Below are 24,190 nucleotides of genomic sequence, written 5' to 3'. Positions count from 1 at the left end.
TAGTGAAGGCACTTGTGGTTTATATTCCATCGATACGTCGGTTACTTGAGGTAATTGCACAGGCATTCCTAATTTTTTTACTAAGTATTGTCGATTTGGCAATGTTTGGTGAAGATTAGGATGTTTGTGATTAACGTGGCCGCGCATTATATCGGGTGTTGTTGGCCGTTCCAATTTCAAATTACTTGATATATACTGAGACTTTTTGTTTGGTAGAGTATGGTAAGTATCGTTTCCTTTCCAATACAAATTTGTATCCAACAAAGGGTTGTGATAACCGTACGAGTCAGTATCAATTGTACGATGAATTGGATTCTCCATTGCCCACTTATTGGATGCAGTCGGTTGATTAGCCGGAGAATATACAGAATCTGCAAAATTAAGTACCATCACAGCATAAATCACAATAAAAGTTTGTAACTTTTTTAATATAGAGATGCAACATGCAAATGACAAACAGACATGCAAAAAAATCAATAAATTCTCACCTCGGCGTCTTTGTATATACATAAAAACCTCGACTTGTAAAGCAGTGCTGTTCCATGCGTCCCGTGCAAGCAAATTACTAGGTGTACGTGTACGATACAATTAAATGGTAGGCCACTTATGTGATTCAATGTACTGTACATTGTTATCAAGCCCTTAAGGCTAATGATAGCGGATGAGTAATGCGGGTAACCACATTCAATATGATTTAATTAGTCAGAGTTTTAGATTCGCCATACAACCACAGAAAGATATTTAATATGCAGGAATGTGGACCCTTCACTAAAAATAGTACCTATGGCTCAGTTATTCAGCAAGTAGGTATATAAAGGCCTGCAGACATTTTAGTTTGCATTCACATGTTAGTAACTCAACTTCACCCTTCTTTATTATTCTCCATAAATATATTTGTTATAAGAAACAAGGAACTTTCAGCCATAAGCAATCAAACTAGTTATTGGATACTTGCATTGCAACAATTTATTAACTTTAGGTAGGTACTTGAGCTAGATGTTATTAGTATCAATGGCGCATTTATTTACGTACCAATTGTTACTTATTTCTGCCATCCACTAATAACAAGTACGCGTCAATTTTAATTAGTTAATTACATGGAAGTAAAATTCAATCAAACTTCTACCAACGGACTTATGAATGAAACTGACCAGATCATAATGTTTCAGTGATTCATTAATTATAACTCAGACGAAGCCCAGGAAACCGACGTCATTATTGAGACGAAAGCATCATCAAGTGCAGTGTAACCACTTTAAATTTTAAAGCACAACCGTTATTGATTGAAGGGGTACGTACGCCCCTTAGGAAATTCAATAACACAACATTCTTAAAATATGTTGATCACATTTCTATGGACACAAACATAACAAACCCACGCAAAGCTTTAAGGAAATAGAGCGAGCACGCTTTTTGTGCTGCCCTGTTTCAGGAAGCCCAACCCTTGTTGACGATTCATAACGACCGGCCGGACGGACGGACGTGAACAACTTTTTGATAACGTAGCTGTTCGCAGCATTCGCGCTACTTCATTATGGAGACCTGTGCAGGAAAAGATGGGTTGGTAGAGCAGCCTTGGCTGAAACCTCGCCCACTCAAAAATAAAGGACAAAATAAAATAAATAAAATAAATAAAAAATAATAGTTACTAAAAACGTCTTCAAAATTATTATATCTCAAAATATTAGTTATTACCGCTTTTATATCAATTAATTTTGTATTAAATATGCAAAAAAACACGGGGCGAAAATAGATAGGTAGATATAAAGGCCATTTCGGTATATCGGTACAATTTTGGTCAAATCGGTAGATCTACCGAAAAATCACTGGTGACCACTGCACAGTGGTTTGTGTTAATGCGCGGCATGGGAACAGCGATTTTCGGAATCGGTACCCTAATTTATAGCTTAAAACCTCTTTCATTGCTTAAATCTCAAAAGAAAAGGTTTTTAATTAGAAGCCAACAAAAACAATTCTTACAGATATTTTTTAACGAACATAAAACGTAACCTGTGGCCAGGCCAGGGAGGGGCAGCTGCCCCCCATTGTCCCCCCTGCGTACGCTCATGAGTTGGCGAATGCCGCGAAAGTAGGTAAATCGTAAATGTAATAAGTCGACTATATTGAAGGAATGAGAAATTGCGGCAAAATCTATAAAAAAGGACTCTTTAATAGGAAAGTCACTTCCTTCTTCTTCAACACAAGGTTGGTATTTTGGTAATGCTTTTAATTAGTATTAGAGACCGTATACTGATATCTTACATTTTCTACATGATTTATTAGACTTTGAAATACCACTTAAGACTTAATAGATACTACCCGTTTGAGTTGGAAATTTTTACAGTTGAGTTGGCAAAATGTCATGTCTGCCCCCCCCCCCCCCGATTTTTTTGTCTAGGTCCGTCCCTGCAAAAGGGTTGGTAGATAAACTGATCGTTTCGAGCCAATAAATTGGAATGGTATAGGTACATAGCCAATCCCATTTCTCTTATGCAAAGGACCAAAGATGCTGCTAAGGAATAGAGGGGAGGGGTTTGGGGGCTTAAAACAAGTACACTAGTACCATATCCCCTACATTTTAAAGGTTTTTCCGGTAGTTCTTCAGGCAATCATTCACGTAGCCTTGAAGGGCACATGCCCATTCTCAATAAATAGCCCCCCTCCCCCCTGTAGTGTACACTTCATAAGAATTTTAAGACATCTTGCAGTATTTTGAAAAAATGTTTTAACATGTAGGAGTAGGTACCTAACTATCAAAATAAATGAGTATGTTTTTATATTAAAGAAAGTAATCGTAAACGATTTATAAAAAAGTGCATTTCCACATCAACAATCTTTGCCTGAAAAAATGAGTTGCTCTAGCCAAATTCGTTTTCAACTATTTAACAAACAAAATCCGTCCACAAATAACAAAGGTAGCACTGCGCATGTACAACCTATTCTTCGACTTGATTTTATAAGTATCACTTTAGCGTATAGAATTTACAAGCACAAAAATACCGAACGATCATCGAGATCTTCATGCATCCATCAATTTTACAACACACCTCCTTAAGAGGTTGTTTCTGTCCCCTCAGATCAGCATAGCTTGTCAAACAAATTCTTTAATTTGGTATTACTTTTACTTTTATACAAAATTATACAAAATTTCATTAAGTATCTTAATAAATAAAAAAAAATTGGATTGCGCAAATGCAAAATCTAGATTGCGAGTGCGCCAATTTTTTTCATTCGTCTGCATGAGGTTCCATAAAAGAAATTTATTTTCTAAACGTAGGTAGGTAATTCTGTCCCCATTTCTTCATGATTTAATTTGTTTACATTACATCTAAAGCAAAAAGAGTAGAACATAAATAAGCTTTCGTCATAATCATTTTTATTGATCGTTCCCTTCCAGGAAAACTACCCCATTCTTAAACATTTAGAAAAAAATGAGTGAGACATTTTAAATAAACTATAATAATCATGTAAATAAATAAACATTAGAGACATAAAACAGCTTCATTTCACTGAAGGTGTGCTGTTGCTCTACAAATATCAACATTTTCTTTGCAATATGTCCCATTGCATCCGGGGGTTATCATTTAACATTTTTAAAGAGAGATTGGGTGGAGAAAGTGCCAAGATATTTTGATACCCTTCTTGATCATTTTTCTTACTAGTCACTTACATTAGGTACGTGCGGTGAAAAAATCAGTTAAAGTACTCGATGCGTCGAGCTACTTAGCGCGTTTTTGTGCAACGGATCGAAGTTTTATTAGCGCTGAAATATAATCTGCATGCAAAGAATTGTGACACAAATCTAATGCTTTAAACCCGAGCATTTTACGTTGCTTCCTTCGAGAGCAGTCTGATGGAAATTCCGATAAGATATTTTGAAAAAAAGAATGCGTTTTGTAGACATAAAATTTGTTTTTTTTTAACTGTAAGATTCAATTTTTCATTTTTTAACGATAATAAAAATATTACCTAGTAATGTGGCAGTTTAATAAAAGTTTCGTTTAATATTACCACTGGAACTGCAAATAATAAGTTCTTTGTGCCTATTGGGCAGTTACCTACACACGTTTCAAGGATGGGGCGGCAAAACCATCTTGCACCTCGGTTCCCAAAAGGCCTTAATCCGCCACTGTTCGAGAGTTAAACTTCAAAACCTTTGCAGCCAACTGACCGACCGACCAACAGCCAAAGTAACTTTTTCTCAAAAAGGTATTTCGTATGCCTTATGGCGAAGGCGTTTACCTAACTCTTATCGTACGGAAGTTGCGGGGGTTTCATTACGGAATAACGATTAAGCAAGGAACTCATTGCATTGGGGGACGACCCCATTGTTATATTTCGATCGCCCCCAGGTTTCTCGCTTTACCAGGAATAGATGAATTTTATTTCATAAATTATTCATATGCTATATGTAATATGAGTAAATATCCATATGTATAATACGCCCGAAATCTGTTATAGACGGAAGAGTAGCATCCTCCATTAAAATGACCAAAATTGCCATTGCCATTCTGTGTCTACATAATCAAAAAATTAAGTTATTGGCAGTTCCATATTTTAGACTAATATCCATGAATTACTAAAGACATTGCTGACCTGCTTTACTCACTCCACCCTGCACACTTTGTTAATTGATTTTAATTATAAAAATGCCCGTTTGGAATAAAACCAGTTACTGCTGTGGCTCTTCCTATCAACTGACTGATCAATTACAAAAGATAAATTGTTGGGTATCTGTAAGTAAATTAGTGAAGTGTTAAATGGAGCGTACGTACATCAAAAGCAAATGATCATGAAGGTGCGGATTTAATATTGTTAGTAATTATCAACGGCTCCTGTTACTGAGAGAACCGTTGAGGTGAATGTTAAAGTCACAATTTAGTTATGAATTCCTTAGGTTTATTGAGCCTAATTTAAATAATCGATTTTATAAAATAATACACTTTCTGTACAATTCTTACATTACTTGTACCATAAAAAAATACTGTTGCGTAATTACACAATTTGCTATATTCAACAGGTGCATGTGAAACAAATTACACATGAATCATGCAGATGCCACAATTACACATTATCAAGCGTGATAATAACGGAGGTGCACACACAATAAGTTCATCATACAAGATCAGATCTCACTACCGTTATGTACATAAACAAACAAAGGGCACAGATGCTAAGGGCTAACATAAACCAACGTTCTTTGTACAAAACATGCATTGTGCCTTTCCGTAAATTAGCCATATTCATGACCCAAATAACGCTATTTTACTACCACCAACCATTTTGTTAGTCTTGAATATGGCCAAATCACCAAAGCAGAGGACGGATAAGAAACTTGAAGGAACCATTACCGCTGTAAAAACGTAATTAGGACGGAATTTACCAAATTTCGGTATCGGAAATCGACGCGGACAACACCCTTGCGCGATGCTCTAAACTGTCGTTGGGAATTGTAACCCTGCTAGGGGATGCTAACAAAATTTCGCGCGCATGAGCCTGACTATACAAGTGACACTGTCGCTCGCATAGTTTCGGCGATACTGACGGCGGATAATTAATTCTCTCGCGCCAGAGTTCCGCCGCGATTTCTTTTTCGATACGATCTTCCAAATTAATCGAAATAATTTTGTTAGGGGTGTGATAATTTGCGATGCGGTAACTATCGGTGCGTTTAACTGCGTTGGATTTCTGTTGGAACTTACCTTTCTCATAGGAAGGGGATAGAGACCCGCGTGCATCTTGCATGTGAACGTAGGCTCCACGCGAATTTATGGGTTTTGGAGAAATAGGCCTGATTGTAGGGGTTACTATGGTGGTTGGCGGAACGCGTACTATTTCAGGTGTTGGACTTGTCGCTTTTATCACCACTCGTCCAAGCGGTGGCGATAGTGACCGCAGGTTGTCTTGTGATTGCACCGGCCGAACACACTTCAGGTTTCTATGCGCTGGAACTGGACTTTCTGACGGCACCTGTGATTCTTTGACGTACGGGCCAGGCTCGAAAGTCGTGTGCGCCCCTTTCCGGCGTCTTAAACTATCGGAGGTATATACCACTTTTCCTTCGGCGTTTAGAGTCACTCTGGCACCTTGCCTTCGTTTCCGCTCGAGTGAATCCCCCGCGTCCGATGAAATTTCATTGAGTGAAACATACTCAGCTGGTGGAGGTATAGTTTCGGCATAAATAGGAACTTTCTCGTTATTATTTTTAATATCGGCTATCGTCACATAGTCGCCCGATTCATCCGCAAAACCGTCGATCACGTCGACGTTCTTTAAACAAATCTTGTCTCTCTTTGAGAAATTGACAATGTTACTTTTCAGCTTGCCCAGCACATTATTCAGAGGAAGAAGTGACGCCTTGAAAATGGGCTGATGGGACGGTTTTGTCACTTCCTCTTTAATTACCACAGTTCCCCCGCTTGGAGAAGCGGCCCGAACACTCGAGAGCGCCTTAGTCAAATCGCTAATTTGCGCATTTAGAATATTTTTGGTTTCGACTGTGGCGTATCCCGATTCCGGATTGACGTTAATTATCATCATACGCGTCGGCTCTTCCTCAGTGTCGGCAAATGGGAGCTTGTCCAAATCAGTTTCTAAAGGTCGAAACGTTTGGGGTTTTCCGATTTGATCTTCGTCGTCATCGCTATGTGGTGGTGTGATTACACACATCGAGGGAATACGGCTAGAATTAATCGTGGTTTTTACTCTGATACGTTCTATTCTGTCAGCGCCCTCCATGTCGGAGCACTCCGAAAATTCGAACTCGGAACAACTTCTGACACCGTTCGGACTATTGGCAGATTCGATTGGCGAGCTGGAGGTGTTGTGACCGCTGTCCGGCGAAATATCGCCGTTATTTTGCTGATGGATTAGTGCAATCACCGTCGACTTACTTCCGCTGGCCGGGCTACGTTTCACGGTCCCGGTTTTATCACTGCCGAACTCACGTTCCAAGGAACTTCCAGGGGAATTATCGTTCGTTTTTGTAAGCGAGCTTTTCCTCTCAGGAACGGCGGGCGCAAGGGCAAGAGACTTGTTGCTACCGGTCGCTATTAGTGTAGTACAAACGGTACCGGCTGAACTCGCTGTAGTTGACGTCGAACCTTTACCGAACAGTTCGTACTCATTTTCGGCCGTTAAAATCGTGTTTATGGAGCTGGTGTTTGAAAATGCGCTAGTGGAATGCAATGGGGTCACTGGCATGTCCTCCTCTTTGAGGGTCTTCAGGCCACTGTCCATATGGAAAGAGGTGTAGTAGCCCTCGGTGTCGCACGAGTAAACCGAGCTCGTCTCTCCGTCCTCGTGAAAATCGTGAATGTCGGGGGTTAGCGTACCCTCGCTTGTAATGCTGCTAGATCCGGAAGTGTTGATGTTAAACTTTCGCTTACTGTTCACCGAACTGGGAGGGTGCGCATTTAGTGAATTACTCGAGGTGGCCGCCGACGTCGTGGACTTTGGTTGAGTTGTACCGGTTATTTCTGAACCAATGGATGCCCTACCACTTTCAGAGCTGGCACTCCAATTACCACTAGAAGAGTGTGGCTCATCCTTATTCCCTCCAGACCGCCTCAACCGGCGTTGTACAGAACTTTCGCGTAATTTAACGGCTAAATTGGCCAAAGGTGTCGTAATTGGTAAATTAATGCTAGATTTTTCCGAGGACGAGCACGAATTGTTGCGTTCGTGCACAATTTTTTTCTCTCTCAAGCTTCGTTTGCGTTTAAGCGTAATTGTTTCGTAAACATTTACATCTCCATCTTCGCACTTCGGAGGCGATTTCGACGAATCCGATTTATTTAGAATTTTTAGTCGATTCTTACCCCACTGCTTTAAACTAGAGAAGTGCGACTTTTTCTCCAAAGACGAATCTTTTTTCGACGCTCGTAGAGGTTCGCTACTTTTACTACGAAACACGCAACCCGTTTCGCTTTTACTTTCCGCGTCGGGTTGTTCCAAAGTTTCCTCTCTGCGAAAGACAAATTCAAACACAAGCAAAATCAATACGATTAAGTTACCCCGCGACTATCGCGTCCTGTATTTCCTTCTGATCCGTACCCGCCAGAGTATTCCTCCGTCGACTTCTCGGCTTCCGCGTTCTCGTTCTGAGACGGATGGTGTCGCCCTCCGTTCGATTAGGGTCGCCGCGAAGAACAGACCTCCTCTGTATCGACATTCGATTAAACGCCTTACCAGATACATCGACAGCAACAATTTCGGCGGGAAATCTGGAAATGAAATAGAGTTTGGACGTTTGTCAGGAAACGATGATGTAGTTCTCACTTAAGAGCGATGACTTGGAGTTGTTCTTCGGGCGAGGGTAATTTATAATCGATTGCTTCGTCATCCGAGTGAATCGTTCCATCTGTCACGTTACCGTCTGAATATGTAACGTTTGGAACGATACGATTAGGACAATTCGGCCCGATGGTTACGTCGCCCAACGCTTCCGCCGATGTCCATCTGCGGAGGTCGTCAAGAGCGGCCGGCTATAAAGTCAAACAATTGTAGCCCTAACCGAATTAAGTTCTAAGTAATTTAGACGCTCGACGGGTGCGCTTTTTTATGACAATCAAAATAGACATAAAACTCACCATTCGAGTTTCAATGTCGATATCGACCCTGGTCCGTATTTTCTTTCTTCGTTCGCCCAATACAGGAGTGCAGACAAAGAATTTCGATGAACGATGTCCGTCGCGACGCCAACGATCCATTTGTCGCATGAGAGGTATTGGAGTTTTAGCGGCGGCCTCATAAAGTTGTTGAACTGCCGTTGGACGGGTATCGGTGTTAAATAGATTCGTCGAGGCAACATGATTCGTTTTGTAATGTTCTTTTAGGCGAGAAAATGTGCAGATATCGCTCACAGCTGAAAAAGAAGAAAAATTTCTTTTAGATTTTCACTAATTAAATTCCCAGCTTTACTAACACACACTTATGTAGACAAATGTACTCGTTCGAATTACTGACATTTACGAGGCGTTAATAATAGGCAGAAGCATTTCGCCATTATGCGATGAAACGTACTTCTGGGAGATTTATCTTTTTTCTGTCAACATAAACGTCTCTCTTGTCACTCAGGACAAATTACAATACAAAAATAAGAAAAGCATTATACAGTTTCAAGAACTTTTAAAATAATAAAATTTTGAAGTTATGTAAGCTAAGACAGTCAACTGAGTCATGTTCACTGCAGGATTCAGCAAAAAAATATTCCATAAAATAGACCAAAACGTGAAGCTAGCACTAGCATTCCAGCAATTGTTTCGCATATTTAATGTGAAATTTCGCAATAAATATGCTCGAATATGCAAATTGTACCTACCTATAGGTAGTAAATTATGGAGATACGCAACCGATTCCATGTTTTTTGGCAATAGGGTGCAATCAGCAAAATATTGAAAGCGCGAACAGTGCGCATTTTAGCATCAATTTCGCAGATGCGAGGAACCGTAAATTTGTGGTAATTTTCTCGATTGCTCGGACAAAGTAAATTCCTGATTACTTGAAACGAGTTCAATTTTTAATTAGATACTAGCTTGTTTTGAATTAGTTAATAAAATAGCCAATTACTAAACCATTAAAGCTAGGTGACCCTCGGCTCCACCATTAGGTACCTATATGCATGATTAAAAAAAATGAACCAAAGTTCAATTTACGAAAATTCCTAAGTCATCCCCTAAATGATTATTCAACAGGGAAAATTAATTTTACATCAAAAGCAATATTATACTATTAATGAATGAAAGGGGACTGTAATCCATAATTTAACTAAATTCATTTATTTCAATCAACAAACCCAAATAAATTAATCAGGTTGCGGCAAAATAAAAACAGAAATTACTTTCCATATGAAAGGCGCCCTAATTATTAAATTGTGTTTTTAATACATAAAGAACGCACATTCTTTACGGTAATAATTCTATATAACAAAAAAAGAGTAAAAAGAACACCCCGTGTGCTTGACAATTTCTCGTGAACTTAATAATCGAAGTTTGATGCAACTACGTGGGGGGCCCATCCTTGTATTCGACCGAATTGAATGAATAACCCATTATTATACGCTCAACTTTGATTATAAAGAACTGTAGAAAACATCTGTCACAGTTCGTGATCGTTAAGGTATATGCAGTATACTGTACACGTCTTATCAACTCGCGGTTTGTACCTACTGTAAGAACTTGTTATGTATCTAAATAAGACTATTCCTTTCCTTTATCCTTTTTTTCGGCCAAACTAAAAAATTGCTCATTTTTTTGAGATCTGACGTTAGAGTAAAATGACTTTAGTAGCAACAGAATCAAAATTGACGACTAATTACGGAAGTGCTTTATTTTTACTGCTCAAATGAGAAAGTATAATAAAGTTACATAAGTAGGTATATAATAAGCAAAAATAGTGAGAAAAATCAAATTTGCTTAGTTGCCATAGAAGTAATCCATCTCAACCCACGTGAAGTTAGCCCCCCAACATTAAATAATGAAACGTCAAATACTTCCTTCGTTTGCACATATTGATTGCATATTTGGGCATACTTCGATTTTTCGTTTGCGCATTTCCCTAAAAAAAGTTTCTAAAAAAATAAAAATTTGGGGGATACCTTTACGATTTTAGCCCTCCAACATTAAAATAATGGAGCGCTTTTTTTTTCGTTTTTGACTTCGGTTGCCTAAGGGCACAAATTTTTCCTTTAGGTACATAATTTTAGACCCTAACCTTAAAATAGAACTGTATATTATACTTTATTCGATTTCACCTCCCTAAAAAAGAAATTAAGAACTTAAATACGGGACGGTACATTCCCATTTTTATCGCATGTCACTAAATGAATTTGCACTGAAAGATTTTAGTTTGTCTATTCCGGAATCGGGGTGTTTGATTTCTGTTAGTCCATTTCCGATATCACGTTTATTTCGTTACTACTGGATGTCTATGAGGCGATCTTAAGTTGTGCTAGGCAAACGAAGTCAAAAACGAATGAAATATACAGCGCTCCATTATTTTAATGTTGGGTGGCTAAAATCGTAAAGGTATCCCCCAAATTTTTATTTTTTCAGAATCCTTTTTTAGGGAAATGCGCAAACAAAAATCGAGGTGTGCTTGTATATCTGCAAACAAATGAAGTATATTCAATTAATTTAATGTTAAGTGGCCAAAATCGTAAAGTTGGCATCCCCAACATTGTTTTTTCAATATCTCTTTTCAGAAAACTGTGCAAACGAAAAATCGTAGTGTGCCTAAATGTGCAATCAATGTGCAAACCAAGGAAGTCTTGACGTTTCATTATTTTAAAATTGGGGGGCTAACTTCACGCGGGTTCCATCTCATAGTTTCACAAACGAAACTACGGATAGATACTGATTTTAAGACATCTTTGCCTCAAGTGCTTGCCATTCGGTAAATTTTAATAGGGATGTAGAAGATAGCTAGATCAAAACCAGCAAAAATGTTTAAAATTCACCGCACAAAAGTCCAACTCTTGGGCTAAATGGCAAAGAAAAATTCCTTCCTTCCTGCATTATGCAAGGCGTCCATTTTTCGAGTGCCACTATGGGGATCTCGCTTACCTTAAGAGATAGAAAGTTGGTTAAATGGGGGCAAGTTGCGAATTACCCTGCTGAATAAACATCTGAAAAGAAATTTAAAATATCATCAATAGTTCTGAAAATATCGCAAAAAAACAAAACTTTCTGATTTTCGTTTTTAATTTTTTCATGATAAACTAATCGTACCTACTAGACATGTTTAATTAACACATTATTCGAACACTTTTCAATGGAGATTTCGAATAGGACATCTCGGTTTAAATAACTTTTAAGATGACAGAGAAACACGTGGTAACTTTAGTTTTTCTTATGGGCGCCATTTTTAATTGTGAGATTTTAAGATTACGTCTTTTTTTCTCTGTACGACGATCCACACCACATGGTGGTTCAGTATCACATTTTTCCTAAAATATAATTTTTAATTTTTTGGGAAGAGTGCTTTGGAAAAACAAAACTTTCTTTTATTGTGAACAAAAGTTTGACAGTTTGATGCATATGTCCGGTTGCAGCGTTGGCATCAGGGAACTAGATGTGTTGAGAAAATTCGATTTTCATATGAACAGAATTGAACCTTCGTTTTGCAATAAAATTATAATTCAAATTAGAACAAAATACATAAGAATAAATAATATTTTACCAATAAAACTAACACAAACGTAAATGACACTGCTTGAAATAAGTCAACATTTTGTTCACAACAAAGGAATGTTTTGTTTTTGCATAGCACTCTTCGCAGAAAATGAAAATTGTATTTTTAGAAAAAATGTGATACTCATGTGTGATATATCGTCGTAAAGAGAAAAAAAGACCTAATCTCAAAATGTCAAAATCCAAAATGGCGGCCATAAAAAAAAACTAAAGTTGCCACGTGTTTCTCCGTCATCTTGAAGGTTATTAAAAACAGGATGCCATATTCGAAATCTCCATTAAAAAGTATCTGAATAATGTGTTAATTTGAAATGTCTAGTACAATTAGTTTACCATGAAAAAGTTAAAAATGAAAATCAGAAAATTTTTTGCCATATTTTCAAAACTATTGAAGATATTATAAATTTATTTTTAGATTATTATTCAGCACGAAAATTCGCAACTTTGCCCTAATTTAACCGAGGTTCTATCTCTTAAGATAAGCGAGATCTCCATAGTGTCACTCGAAAAATGGACACCGTGTATAGGGAAGAAAATATATCAAAAGTGTATAAGATAAAATCATAGTAACATAGTCAGTTTTGAGCAAGAAGGCATTTTTAAACTGTTTAAAATGTAGGTATCCTATTAATTTTCGAATAAAAGGTTAGCGACGGGAGAATCAAGAAATTTATGATTAAACTAATTCCCGAATCCAACCAAAGATAGGTTTCTTGCGACAGGTCAATTACATGTGCAGAAATAGGGAAACTAGTTCTGAAAAATCGTCGTGGAACCGTTACAAAAGTTTTACAAAAAAGTCCACCATGTGTGCGTACATCAACGTATTTCTTGTCTCGTATATGTAAAGGTGCGGCATTGTTACATAAAAGAAAACTGGTCTCTTACCGTCTTTGGAAAACATTAATATTCCAACTTCTTCTTAGTCTTTAACCTGCAATAAAATTTATTTCGTCATTCAATTTTTTGCCCTATTTAAAATTCACGTGTGCCGGAAGAGGATGTGCATTGGTGCTCGTGTTACCCGTACCTATATACCTAAATATGAACGCAACAATAAAAAGTACTGCGGAAGTAGTAAAAAAACCGAAGCTATTAATAAATGTTAACAAAAACAGATAAAGCACTTCGCCCACGAAAGCACAATAAACATCAGGCGTGAAACAATAACAGAAATCTGTGAATAAATGAATAATTCCGTTGGCGTTTTTATGGCGGTTTTACGTTTTCGAGGCGATTACTTTTTAACGAAAATCAACAACCTTCTACTCTCCAGTCTCCAGCCTAGACGAAATCGTAGAGGAAAACTATGCTAACTAAAAAGCAAGGGTGTTACAACTTTGAACAAAAGCATGTAGCATGTAATGCAGAATTAACAATGAATCAATCATTAACTATCCGGTAGTCTGTATAAGGGTGACTTGTTCATCCAACCGAATTTGGATGGATTTTATTAATGAAAGTGGTTTTCATAGGTAGAAGGACCAAAATAGTTATTTTCCCCAACAAGTGCGTGAAGTTGGTGATTCCGAAACGAAAGCAGGATGTTACGATTTCGTGACACTAATTATATCATATTTGCTTGAGTGTTTAAGGGTTGATATGGGTAAGGATTGTGTACCTAAGAAAAATGACTGGAAAACTGTATTTTAGAGACTGGTGTATACCTACTGTATAATTTATATCGTTCAAGTGGGTTTGGGCAAATTTTAATAGAAATTCATTAAACAAAACGTGTAAAGTTCGCTTTATCCAACTGCAGAGGGCCGGCGAAGACTTTACCACTAAAAATCAAAAGTACATCAAAAGCACTGCATCGGCTCATCGGCATTTCAAGCATTACATCCGATCGCTCTTCATTTGTAATTAGCGATTCACTCCGCTTGCCATTTAAAAAAAAATAATCGACTGGCAATCAAAGTTAATTATACAAGATGACGTGCAATTTTTGCATAAGCACTGCAAAATTTCAGGAGTGCTTCGTTTTCAATTAAAGTTGTATACATCAAGCGGTGAAGTGTTAAGAATTAAAATGCGGCGATTTGAAAATTATGCAGCTTAATGATCATCGGACATTGTCCCGTTCTCTCAACGAGGTATAGTTCCCATATTAGGTCTTAATGGTCAACATTTCCTTGCACAACTCTTCCAAGATGTGATAAGTAGTGGTAGGCAGGTCGAAGACCTGCACTGTAAAGAGAATTTTTAACATTTTTTTCTTTGCAAGATGAAGATAAGTTCAAATTTCAACGAATGCCATCAGTGTTGCATTAACTTCCCGAACACATTTCCTTTACATGGCACTAAAGAAGACCGCATTCACAATATAAAAATGTATTAGTCAAAAATTTCGCTCCTTTATATTATTACACGAGGCAAACAATTGTTTCAAAATCGGTAAGAACATATAAAAAACCACCTTGATTGGATTGGTTGTACTATACCTACATACACTATAAAAATAATTAAACAAGACACATTTTGGACGTGGACCCTTGGTTTATTTCCTTGATGTATGCAAAGTACTATCCAATTCGAGAACATTCTGAAGCCTCCTTGAGGATTCGAGAAAATTCTAGAAAGAATGTTGTTATGTTATAAATTGTAAGTGATAAATAATAATTACTGTTATATATTATGAATCCATTTTAAGACTGTTATAAATTTATTGTTAGTTAATTTGTAAATAAATCAAACCACGTAATTAAATTTACGTTACAGTACATATATCAATACTGTTACGTGAAAAAATAACTATAATTTGCTGTGAGTTTTGACTGCATGAGAGAACCGAAGTTGAGAATCCAAAGGTGCATGGCCGCTGGGCAAATTGTATTTTGTCGGTGCCATCTAGTGGGATTTTTTTAATTATTGATCAATTTATGCATACATTTTTTTGGTAGATAGTCACTAGTTCATGTTGTGTCAATTTATATTATGGTGAAGTAATCTGTACAATATATGTATAGTTTTAAAGTATTTAATTACAGTTAAATTAATTGCCTCTGGATCTAAATGAGCTCTTATCTGTGCCCTTTAGATTTCAAGGGTTGAAATCATTGATACCAGGATCGCTCCTGACATAAAACATCATGTTTTTCGAATGATATTCCATAAATGCTCAAGAGAAATGGTTTTTGATCAAATTATAACTTTTGCGAATAAGAAACCCGCACAGTGAAATTGTGATAAAAAAGACAACGAACAATATTTTTTGATTTGCACGATAATTACTAACCTAAATGTAATGCTATTTGGTATGGTTGGAAAGCATTTTTTCAGAGCTTTCCAACGACATATCGCACATGGGGGGTCACTATTTAAGATTTAAAAGTTGGGGTGGCTGGGGCGCAGGGGGTTGGAGGGGGTGCGTCGCCAACTATGTCATTGTGATTCCCCTCCGAATTACCGAAACGGATTTTGATTTTTTTAAATATCTCGTTTATTTACTAAGATATGGGGGGTGGTAAGTTTTCAAATTGTCACCCTGTATAATTTTTAATATTAATTGACTCGCACAGAGTAATCAACTAAAAAAATGATTAAGAGTACATTGAAAAGTACACCATGCCTCTGGGCAAAAGTTGAGAGATTAATGGAAAATTGTATTTTCCAGTTTTCTGTCAGCATTTTCCATAGACTTTTAACAAACTAAATGGTCCAACTCGATCTCTAATAAAATAGTCTGAGTGCTCGAAAATTTATTTATACGTGCTACGTGTTTAGAATTGTTTCTGTATACTGAACGAAGATGAATGCATTGCCACAACGCATTAGGAATATACAAGTGAAATAAAAAAAACAAAGCTGTCATAGGTAAATTATTAAAACAATGACTGTTTGGCACACAAAAGAAAAAGGGCGACACGTGTTCGATCATCCGGGAGCTAAACGTGGGCTTTTGCTCCTGTTTGTTTTCCTGTTTCGAGCGAATCTGCTTCGGGATGATCGGGGGTCACATCACGCTATTTCAATAAAACGAAATTGCAGATTTTATTTGTTCCATTCAACCGCAGCAAATTAGATTCCTTTTTGGGAATGGAATGGCGTTAATTGAATTTATTTACATAAGTAATCGGGATTGATATCGATTCGCTAAATATCAATTACCCGTGAAGTCAATAAGTTTCTTTTCATTCGCCCATAACGAAAGTATGAGCGCTCAGGTCATAAATCGTGGCATGTCTTCCGTTTCGTATATACGCGTATTCGTGACGCTTTACGAGCTATTTACTGTGGAGAAATTTCATGCAGTGTATGCCGTAGTAAATGGCCGTAAGATTGACACAAGTGCAGAGCTGCTAAATATGAAAATGTTCATTGTGGACATTTTACTAGGTACTCTCTGGTTCGATATCTGACAATTCAGGACATTGTCTTTTCCGCTTACTTATGAAGTCGATAGGTATACACAGCACAAAGTCTGTCAAAAGTCCCGAAGGTGGTATATTATAATCACTTCAGGTTTGGATAGAACACGAAGAAGTCATATCCAGGGTCCGGTGCTATTACTTATTATACAGAGTGAGTTTTTTAAAGGCGATATTTCGAAAACAGTTTTAAATATTATTATAAAATGTTGGGTACTTGGGGGTGAGAGGAAGGATTAAGGTTTGATTGTGATGATTCTACCATATTAAAAGAACGATTGTATAGGATACGTAGACTTGCCCTGAAAAATTAGCCTCGATAAATTCGCTCCCGAATATTCGCCCCTAAATGTTCGCCTCGCCAAAATGGCCCAAGGAAGATTATTCGCGGAAAATTCGCCACCGAAGGTTTGGTCCATGGAGAATTTGCCCCCGCCGGAATACTCTCTCGTCAGGAGATAACTCAAAAGAAAAATTCACGTTCACGAAAGCTCGACTGTTAACGGATTGAAACTCTCTCAAATTGCAGTTGCGTTCATTAAAAGTGTTTTAATAATATCATAATGAGACAACAAAAAGCAATCGGTAAAATTCTATATCATGCCGCTTAAGCTATTATGGTAGTTATTTGACATTTATCCTCACCTCCAACATCATTTTGGCTCTAAAATATTTGCTCTCAATATATCTGCTCTTGGAAAATTCTCCTCGGAGGTGCCAGGTAAACTCACACCAGTAAATTTACTCACAAAAATTCGTCCTGGCTGTGTTTGCTCTTAAAAACACTCGTCCCGAGACATACAGACACCTCCGTTATAATGGCTCAAAATGATCAATCAATCGCAACAATTTGCAATTATTGCAGTTCATAATTAAGTCTATAGAAAGCATACCTACCTATAGAAAACAGAACAATTTTTTTTTCTGAAAGTACTTTAGAACCAACTACTTTTGTCTCTAAAAATGGTCAAGAAAATGCGATTTTCCTCTCTAGTGAGAAAAGTAAAAAACAATTGCTATACGTTAATCTTAATAATGACATTAAAATTGAAACTCGTATCTAGATTGCTAAGTGTCAAATTTCATAATTGCATACGATAATTTTTTTATTGTAGTTTCAGAAAAAAATTATATGTAAAACTTGAGAAGCGCGTGTTTTTCAACTCTCGTTCAATTGAGTTGAAAAACTCCACTTTCTTCTCTAGTTGTAAAAATAACTATTTTCTAATTTTGACGTTTAAAGTGGCACTTTTTAAAACTAGTTGGCAATTTCCGCAGAAATCCACTCGTTACGAAAAATAGTGCTTTTCCCAACTGGTTGCACAAATAACTAGGTAGGTATTTCAGCAAGTTCAATATTTGATCAGGACATATGCGGTAAACTCGCCATCGAAAGTCGCCTTAGAATGTTCGCCAGCAAATATTCACCTTCAGTAATAAAATCTGGTAGTGAAAATTCACTCTCAATAACTTGACTCACGAATGTGATTTGATAGTGATAATGACACCAATCTATAAAATGAATTTTGTTCAATTGCAATTTTCTTTGTAACAACAATAAAAACCGCCGATCACATTTTTGAATACTTAAAAAACGCAGTTCTTTCGAGATTTGGTGTGGCATCGATGTGGTTATAACGTTACCTTTCACATATGTAAGATGATATGAAGATCCTGGAGGGTAACGTTCCTTGGGAGCGAAGTTACTGACGGTAAATTTTCCAAAACGAATCTTCTGAGAGCAAATACTCCGAGGGTGATCACTCTTCGGAACGAAAATTTCGGACGCCAGTCTTCTTGGATCAAAAACTGGATATTTCGGGAGCGAATATTCGAAAGGATGAAACTTCCAGGAGCGAATTTACCTCATACAGATTGGACTTAATTTCTTTTTGTTTGAACTGTCACCATCATTCTCTTATATCTTCCGGATTAAGACGGTTTTTAGTTGGTTTTTTAACCCTGTAGATTGGCACACACCTTTTAAGATATGATAAATTTTTAGGTAACTTTTTTCAAACGTCCAGGGCCTGCTCGTGTTTTATTTTTCATGGAAAATCCTGTGTAGTTCGAAATGTTCAACGGCTGTAAGTAGCTCGTAGCAAATATTTTCCCTGATACGCGTCTGTTTCGGTACCCACAAAGAGCCTCTCTGATCTGCAAAATTTGGACACCGACTTAGCCCTCTGTAAAATCTAATAATAAGTAATGGAAGTATCATTCTACTTGGTTTACGTTAGATATGGAAGCATCAATTTAGTTGTGATTGTGTTAAGAGAGCAATATTAAGATTCTTGAAGGTAAGGGTTTATTCCAAAAAATCTAAGCCGAATACGAAAGAGGCCTACGTGTGACTTATAATCGGAGGAAGGGATACAATTAACATTTCGGTCTGCTTCTGATGATAATGGTCCTTGTAGGGAAATGAGACTTCATTCAGTTGTAACCCCCACTAATAAAATTAGCAAATCTATTGGTACTGTTATTTTCTACTAATTTTGTACCTATAATATAATATAATAGCACGGATAACAAATTTTGTACCACTACCTTTTAATCTACATTGGGGTTGCAACTTAACGCCGCAACCACAAGCATTCAGATTTTTTAAAATTTTTGTACCATAATTTTGTACTCATTTTGTACTAATTTGTGGTGCAAGTAACTAATTTTGTACCAATGGTTTTTGACTGCTGGGATCAAATCCATTTTGGGGTCACAACTTACGTCACAACCTCTATCATATAGATTCGCCAAAATGTTGTGCCAGAATTCTACATTAATTTTTTTTAATTTTAAACGTTACTTTTACGTATACTCGTAGCTCAAATCTGACTTAACTTTTGAATTCAGAGCACTCCCTTTACTTGCACTTGTTTTTCAAGAAAAAAATTTCAACTCGATATCTCTATAAATAAAAAAGTTGACTTTTTTCGGTTTTTCTGTGTCTAGGTCTAGGTCTAAAAAAAGGGAAAGTTCTCGGTAGACATAATTGTCGATATTGGGCCGCTGAAAATCCCCACTGGATGATCCAAAATCATACCCAAACACCACAAAAATTAAAAATATGTGTGGGAATTTGTGCAGATCACATAATTGAACCTTTCTTAATTCGTGGTACTCTATAACTGATGACCGTTATGGGCAATTATTGCAACAGCAAATTATTCCCGCTTATCAAGCAAATCTTGATGATCTTTGGTTTCAACAAGATGGGGCACCGTCCCACTATCATGTAACTGTATACGCCAATATTTAGATGCGGTATTTGTGGCCCGTTGGATAGGCAGAAGAGGGTCTGTGGAGTGGCCTCCCCGATCTCCGATTTCTTCTTCAACGACCTCAGAATCTGGACGAATTCAGTGGAGGATTATGGCCTTTAGGGAACCGAGGCGCAAGATGGTTTTGCCGCCCCATCCTTGAAACGTGTGTAGGTAACTGCCCAATAGGCACAAAGAACTTAATTATTTGCAGTTCCAGTGGTACCTACTTAAATATTAAATGAAACTTTTATTAAACTGCCACATTACTAGGTAATATTTTTATTATCGTTAAAAAATGAAAAATTGCATCGTACAGTTCAAAAAACAAAATTTATGTGAACTATGGACATACAGGGTGTCTTAAATTAAGTAAGATAACATGGCTATCTTTGTTATTATTATACTTACAAATTTTTGATGCTAATGGATATTCCGATGCGATAATTTGAAAAAAGAAATCGTTTCGTAGAAAATTGGAAAAAGTGAAAATCGCCATTTTTTAAAAGTTTAAATATTTTAATAACAAATAGAGCTATCGAAAAAAGTTTCAAATAAAAGTTGGAAGATTCGATGGTGTAGAAAAAAAAATTCACAACGACTGTTTTCGAGATATTAACATCAACTTCTTTATTTTAAATGAACGCCATATTAGATTTTTACGTCACTCGATAGAGAAAAAAATTACAAAACCAGTGATACTAAACACTTAGTTATTAAGCGGCAGAGCAAAGCGATACAAGCTTTATAGGGAAGTCAATGGTGTCCGTCGGCCCGTCTGTCCGTGAACACGATAATTGTCAAATACTTGGCCTGCTTTGGTTCAAACTTTGCACAGTTGACCTACATGCCACAATTAATAAGCCTATTGAAAATGGGTCAAATCGAATGACCCCGTGGGGTCACACCGAGGTGCTCTGTCGCTTTTTTAAACGCTCTTTATTGGTTTATTAGTATTTCATTTGGGAATCAGTCTTACAATGTATTTCTTATGGCAATAATTCCATGGCCATGTCGATGGTGACAATAAACGAACGAATTTGGTTTCAATCACAACCAGCCATGGAATTATTACCATAAGAAATACATTGTAAACTACGAAGCAAAAATGCAAAGTTGATTCCCAAATGAAATATTAAGTGATTAGTATCACTGGTTTTGTAATTTTTTTCTCTATTGAGTGACGTAAAAATCCAATATAGCGCCCATTTAAAATAAGGAAGTTGAAGTCAATATCTCAAAAACTGCCATTTTGAAAAAAAATTTTCTGCGTCCATTGAATTTATCCCATCGAATTTTTGCAATTTTTATTTAAAATTTTTCGATAGCTCTTTTTGTTCTTAAATATTTGAAGTTTTTAAAAATAGCGATTTTCACTTTTTTCCAATTGTCTACAAAACGCATTATTTTTTTCAAAATATCTTATCGGAATTTCCATCAGCATCAAAAACTGCACAATTTGGCTAATTAACCGAATCTGTATATAAGTATAATAATAACGAAGATAGCCATGTTATCCTACTCAATTTAAGACACCCTGTATAACTAAATATGAACTTTTCGTGTCTTTTTATTTGTGAAAGTCCAATTCATTCATCATATCTATTTCGATGAACAAAATTGATTACTTATAGAATTCGTCTATGACACCTTTTCGACTCACAACCCATTAGGTTTTTTTCTTAATCATGATCCAAAAAAATTAAGTGATTATTTAAAATTTATGATTTTTCCGCCCCCATTTAGATAACACTGAGGTGCGCGCCTCATACGCCTTATGAATAATCCGCCACTGGCCGAATTAGAGCTACGAAAATACAAGCTGAAGCTAAGCTGCAGCAATTTCTCCTAGATTGTTCTTTTCAAGCTTTTTGTGATAGGTTGGGCCACTGCCTACTGTCTTGCAGTTAAAGGGCAAACATTTTGAACACTTATTACCATGAAAACCGTTTTATTGCCAATTTTGAATTGTCTAAAAAAATTATTCGTTACTCATTTGTTTTCCGAAATAAAAAAATGGAACCCTAAACTACTGACTGAGTAATTGGTTCTCAATTTGGATAACGCTCATTAAAAATTTCACATACTAATTGTGATCGTTTGCGATCTCCATAGCCAACCAGAATTAAACAATGTATGCGTTCAGTTTCTGTTTAATGAACCATTTTTATCTCGATTTTTATTTTGCGATGCACAGACTTATTTAAATAAACAAGATTCGGTCACATTAATGACCTACATTCAATTGTTAAGACAAATAAAAGAGGTCTCGGTTAACTAAATTGATTTTTGACATTTTTTTCAAAAATTTTTTAATTTAAGGGTACTAACTAGATTTTATGCCAACGTAAAGAGAAAAAAAATCAAATGAGTTTAATGAAAGGGTACATTTCAATTTTAAAAAATACCCTGTATACATTTGGTACTAGCGATTAAAAAGTAGTTTTTTACGACACAAATTAGTGGTATAACATTTGGTATCCGCGCGTATAAATAAGTAGGTATCAATGGATTTGATTATTAGTGGGGGTTACAACGTAATGAACTCGGAAAACGCTTAACTTGTGAAATTTGTACTCATTCGTTGTTAGTAATTAACACGTAAACTGGAGTAGCCAATTTAAAGTAACACGAACCATTTCTCACCCTCATAGACTTCACGCCTAAAAATTACAATTTACATTATGGTCGGCTAACGGAAACACAATTAACATCCTACTAAATTCATTCACAATTTAACCAGAGACATATGGCGTGAATAAACGAATGAAAATCCCCGCGCCATAATTCTATTATACCTTCATTTCATCTCTATTGTAAACTTAAACTCCATTAAGGGCCTTTCTCTGATGTACGTTGCGGATCACACTTCATCGCACGCAAACTATTTTTTTAACGTTACGGTAACATGTGCAGTGAATACGCATTGTTTCTGGATTAAATGCAAGTTTCCGGAACCGTAATCATAATATCTGTTCGCATCGGGCTTTGTGTAATGAAGTGGATACTTTATAGTTTACCCTTATCGCCCACCCCTAAAATTTAATCACCGACGTATTAACAACTGATCAAAAAATCTGTTGCGATACTTTTCGATTGGGATCATTTACAATAGGGTACACTTGGCATGTAGAGGCAGCTGCGCTCTTTGTGTTTTTTGTGAATGCGTTCTTTTCAATGACTATTTGATGATCACCTCGGTATTTACATATTGCATTGATATTATTGAACACTCCTTGCATTACCTAAAAAATTTTTGAAAACGTAGCATTGAGCTCCATTTGAAATCTTATGTAAATGAATTTTTAGGAATAACGTCGAGGGTAGAAAGACACATCCATATGCTACTTTTTAAATCATTTAAATGAAATAAAAATTAGACCAAATTGTTAACTCCTGCAAAGAGATAGAAAATAATAGTCTTTTACGAGTGTGTAAGTTAAAATAATCTGTTGAATATGAGTTGTAATTTAGTAATGCATCAAATATCTTAGCCTGGATTTTAAATTTTACTCGCGCAATTATATTACAATGTAAATCTTCTACTTCTTCTAATGCAAGCACTTATAGTAGTTGCGAGATATGGCAAGGATATCAAAAAGTTTTACGCGCTGAAGCTGCTTGTAATTTAAATGAAGTGTGTAAGGCCTAGATTTAGGTATTTCTGTGCAAACCGACACATACGCATGTAATACTGCATATTTAAATAAGCAAATAGTCCATTACCCCTCATTATAATCAATTCAATTAAGTATATCATCTGGAAGCCTCCGTAAGTCATTGGAGACATTAAAACTATATAAAATTACCCTATTTACATAACCACACAATGTAGAGGAATAATAAAGTAACACGCAAGCATCGATTTGTTATAATTAGCATTGAATTAGTAACTTCAAAAAAGGGAATAATAAGTTGCGCTGAACTTCATTAATTATGTAGGCAGAGAGCGAGAAATACCTACTATTAACCCATAAAAAGTGTAATGTATACGCTGTTTTTGGACAAGTGCGTGAAATGAAGGTGGATGGTGTATAAATTAGTTGGTTAAAAATTCGACTTTTCGACTTAAAAAGGATACTCATCAAAGCGACATTCTCTTTAGGCTGTTAAAATATCCGATACATAATTCAAGAAAAAGTGAAGAGATGTAACTTACTGTTATTGGAAGGTGTGGCAGCTTTCCAAAGATCAACTAAATCTGGTACCTTATTTGCGTCCACTTGCATGATTTCGCCAAAAATTGCGTGTAGTATAGACACAAGAATTTTTGCAATCTGACACGGTTATTTCTTGATAAGTTAGTAAAATCTTGTTCGTCCGTCAGATGAAAACATCCTTCTTCTAACCCTAAAAGGCGTTATATAAA

At 36.4% G+C, this 24,190-nt stretch overlaps 1 protein-coding gene across 2 annotated transcripts in view; it reads right to left on the bottom strand.

Moving 5' to 3' along the window:
* Positions 1–233: 233 nt before the first annotated feature.
* Positions 234–24,190, bottom strand: part of LOC116167341 — a 62,534-nt gene continuing 38,577 nt past the window's right edge. The window contains exons 2-6 of one of the 2 annotated variants that reach the window (XM_031482682.1): positions 8,592–8,866; positions 8,281–8,486; positions 8,016–8,225; positions 5,352–7,966; positions 234–371 (exon numbers count right to left, since the gene is read on the bottom strand). In XM_031482682.1, the coding sequence (XP_031338542.1) occupies positions 5,380–7,966; positions 8,016–8,225; positions 8,281–8,486; positions 8,592–8,866 (3,278 nt within the window). In that variant the 3' untranslated portion in view covers positions 234–371; positions 5,352–5,379. Of the gene's footprint in view, positions 372–4,885; positions 7,967–8,015; positions 8,226–8,280; positions 8,487–8,591; positions 8,867–24,190 lie in introns of those variants that run through there. The other variant, XM_031482681.1, reaches the window with a different exon arrangement.

Source organism: Photinus pyralis, unplaced genomic scaffold (assembly GCF_008802855.1).
Source record: "Photinus pyralis isolate 1611_PpyrPB1 unplaced genomic scaffold, Ppyr1.3 Ppyr1.4_LG3b, whole genome shotgun sequence".
NCBI classification, from domain to species: domain Eukaryota; kingdom Metazoa; phylum Arthropoda; class Insecta; order Coleoptera; family Lampyridae; genus Photinus; species Photinus pyralis.
Note: the sequence above shows the minus strand (reverse complement) of the source record. Positions and strands in the feature narration are given on the sequence as shown.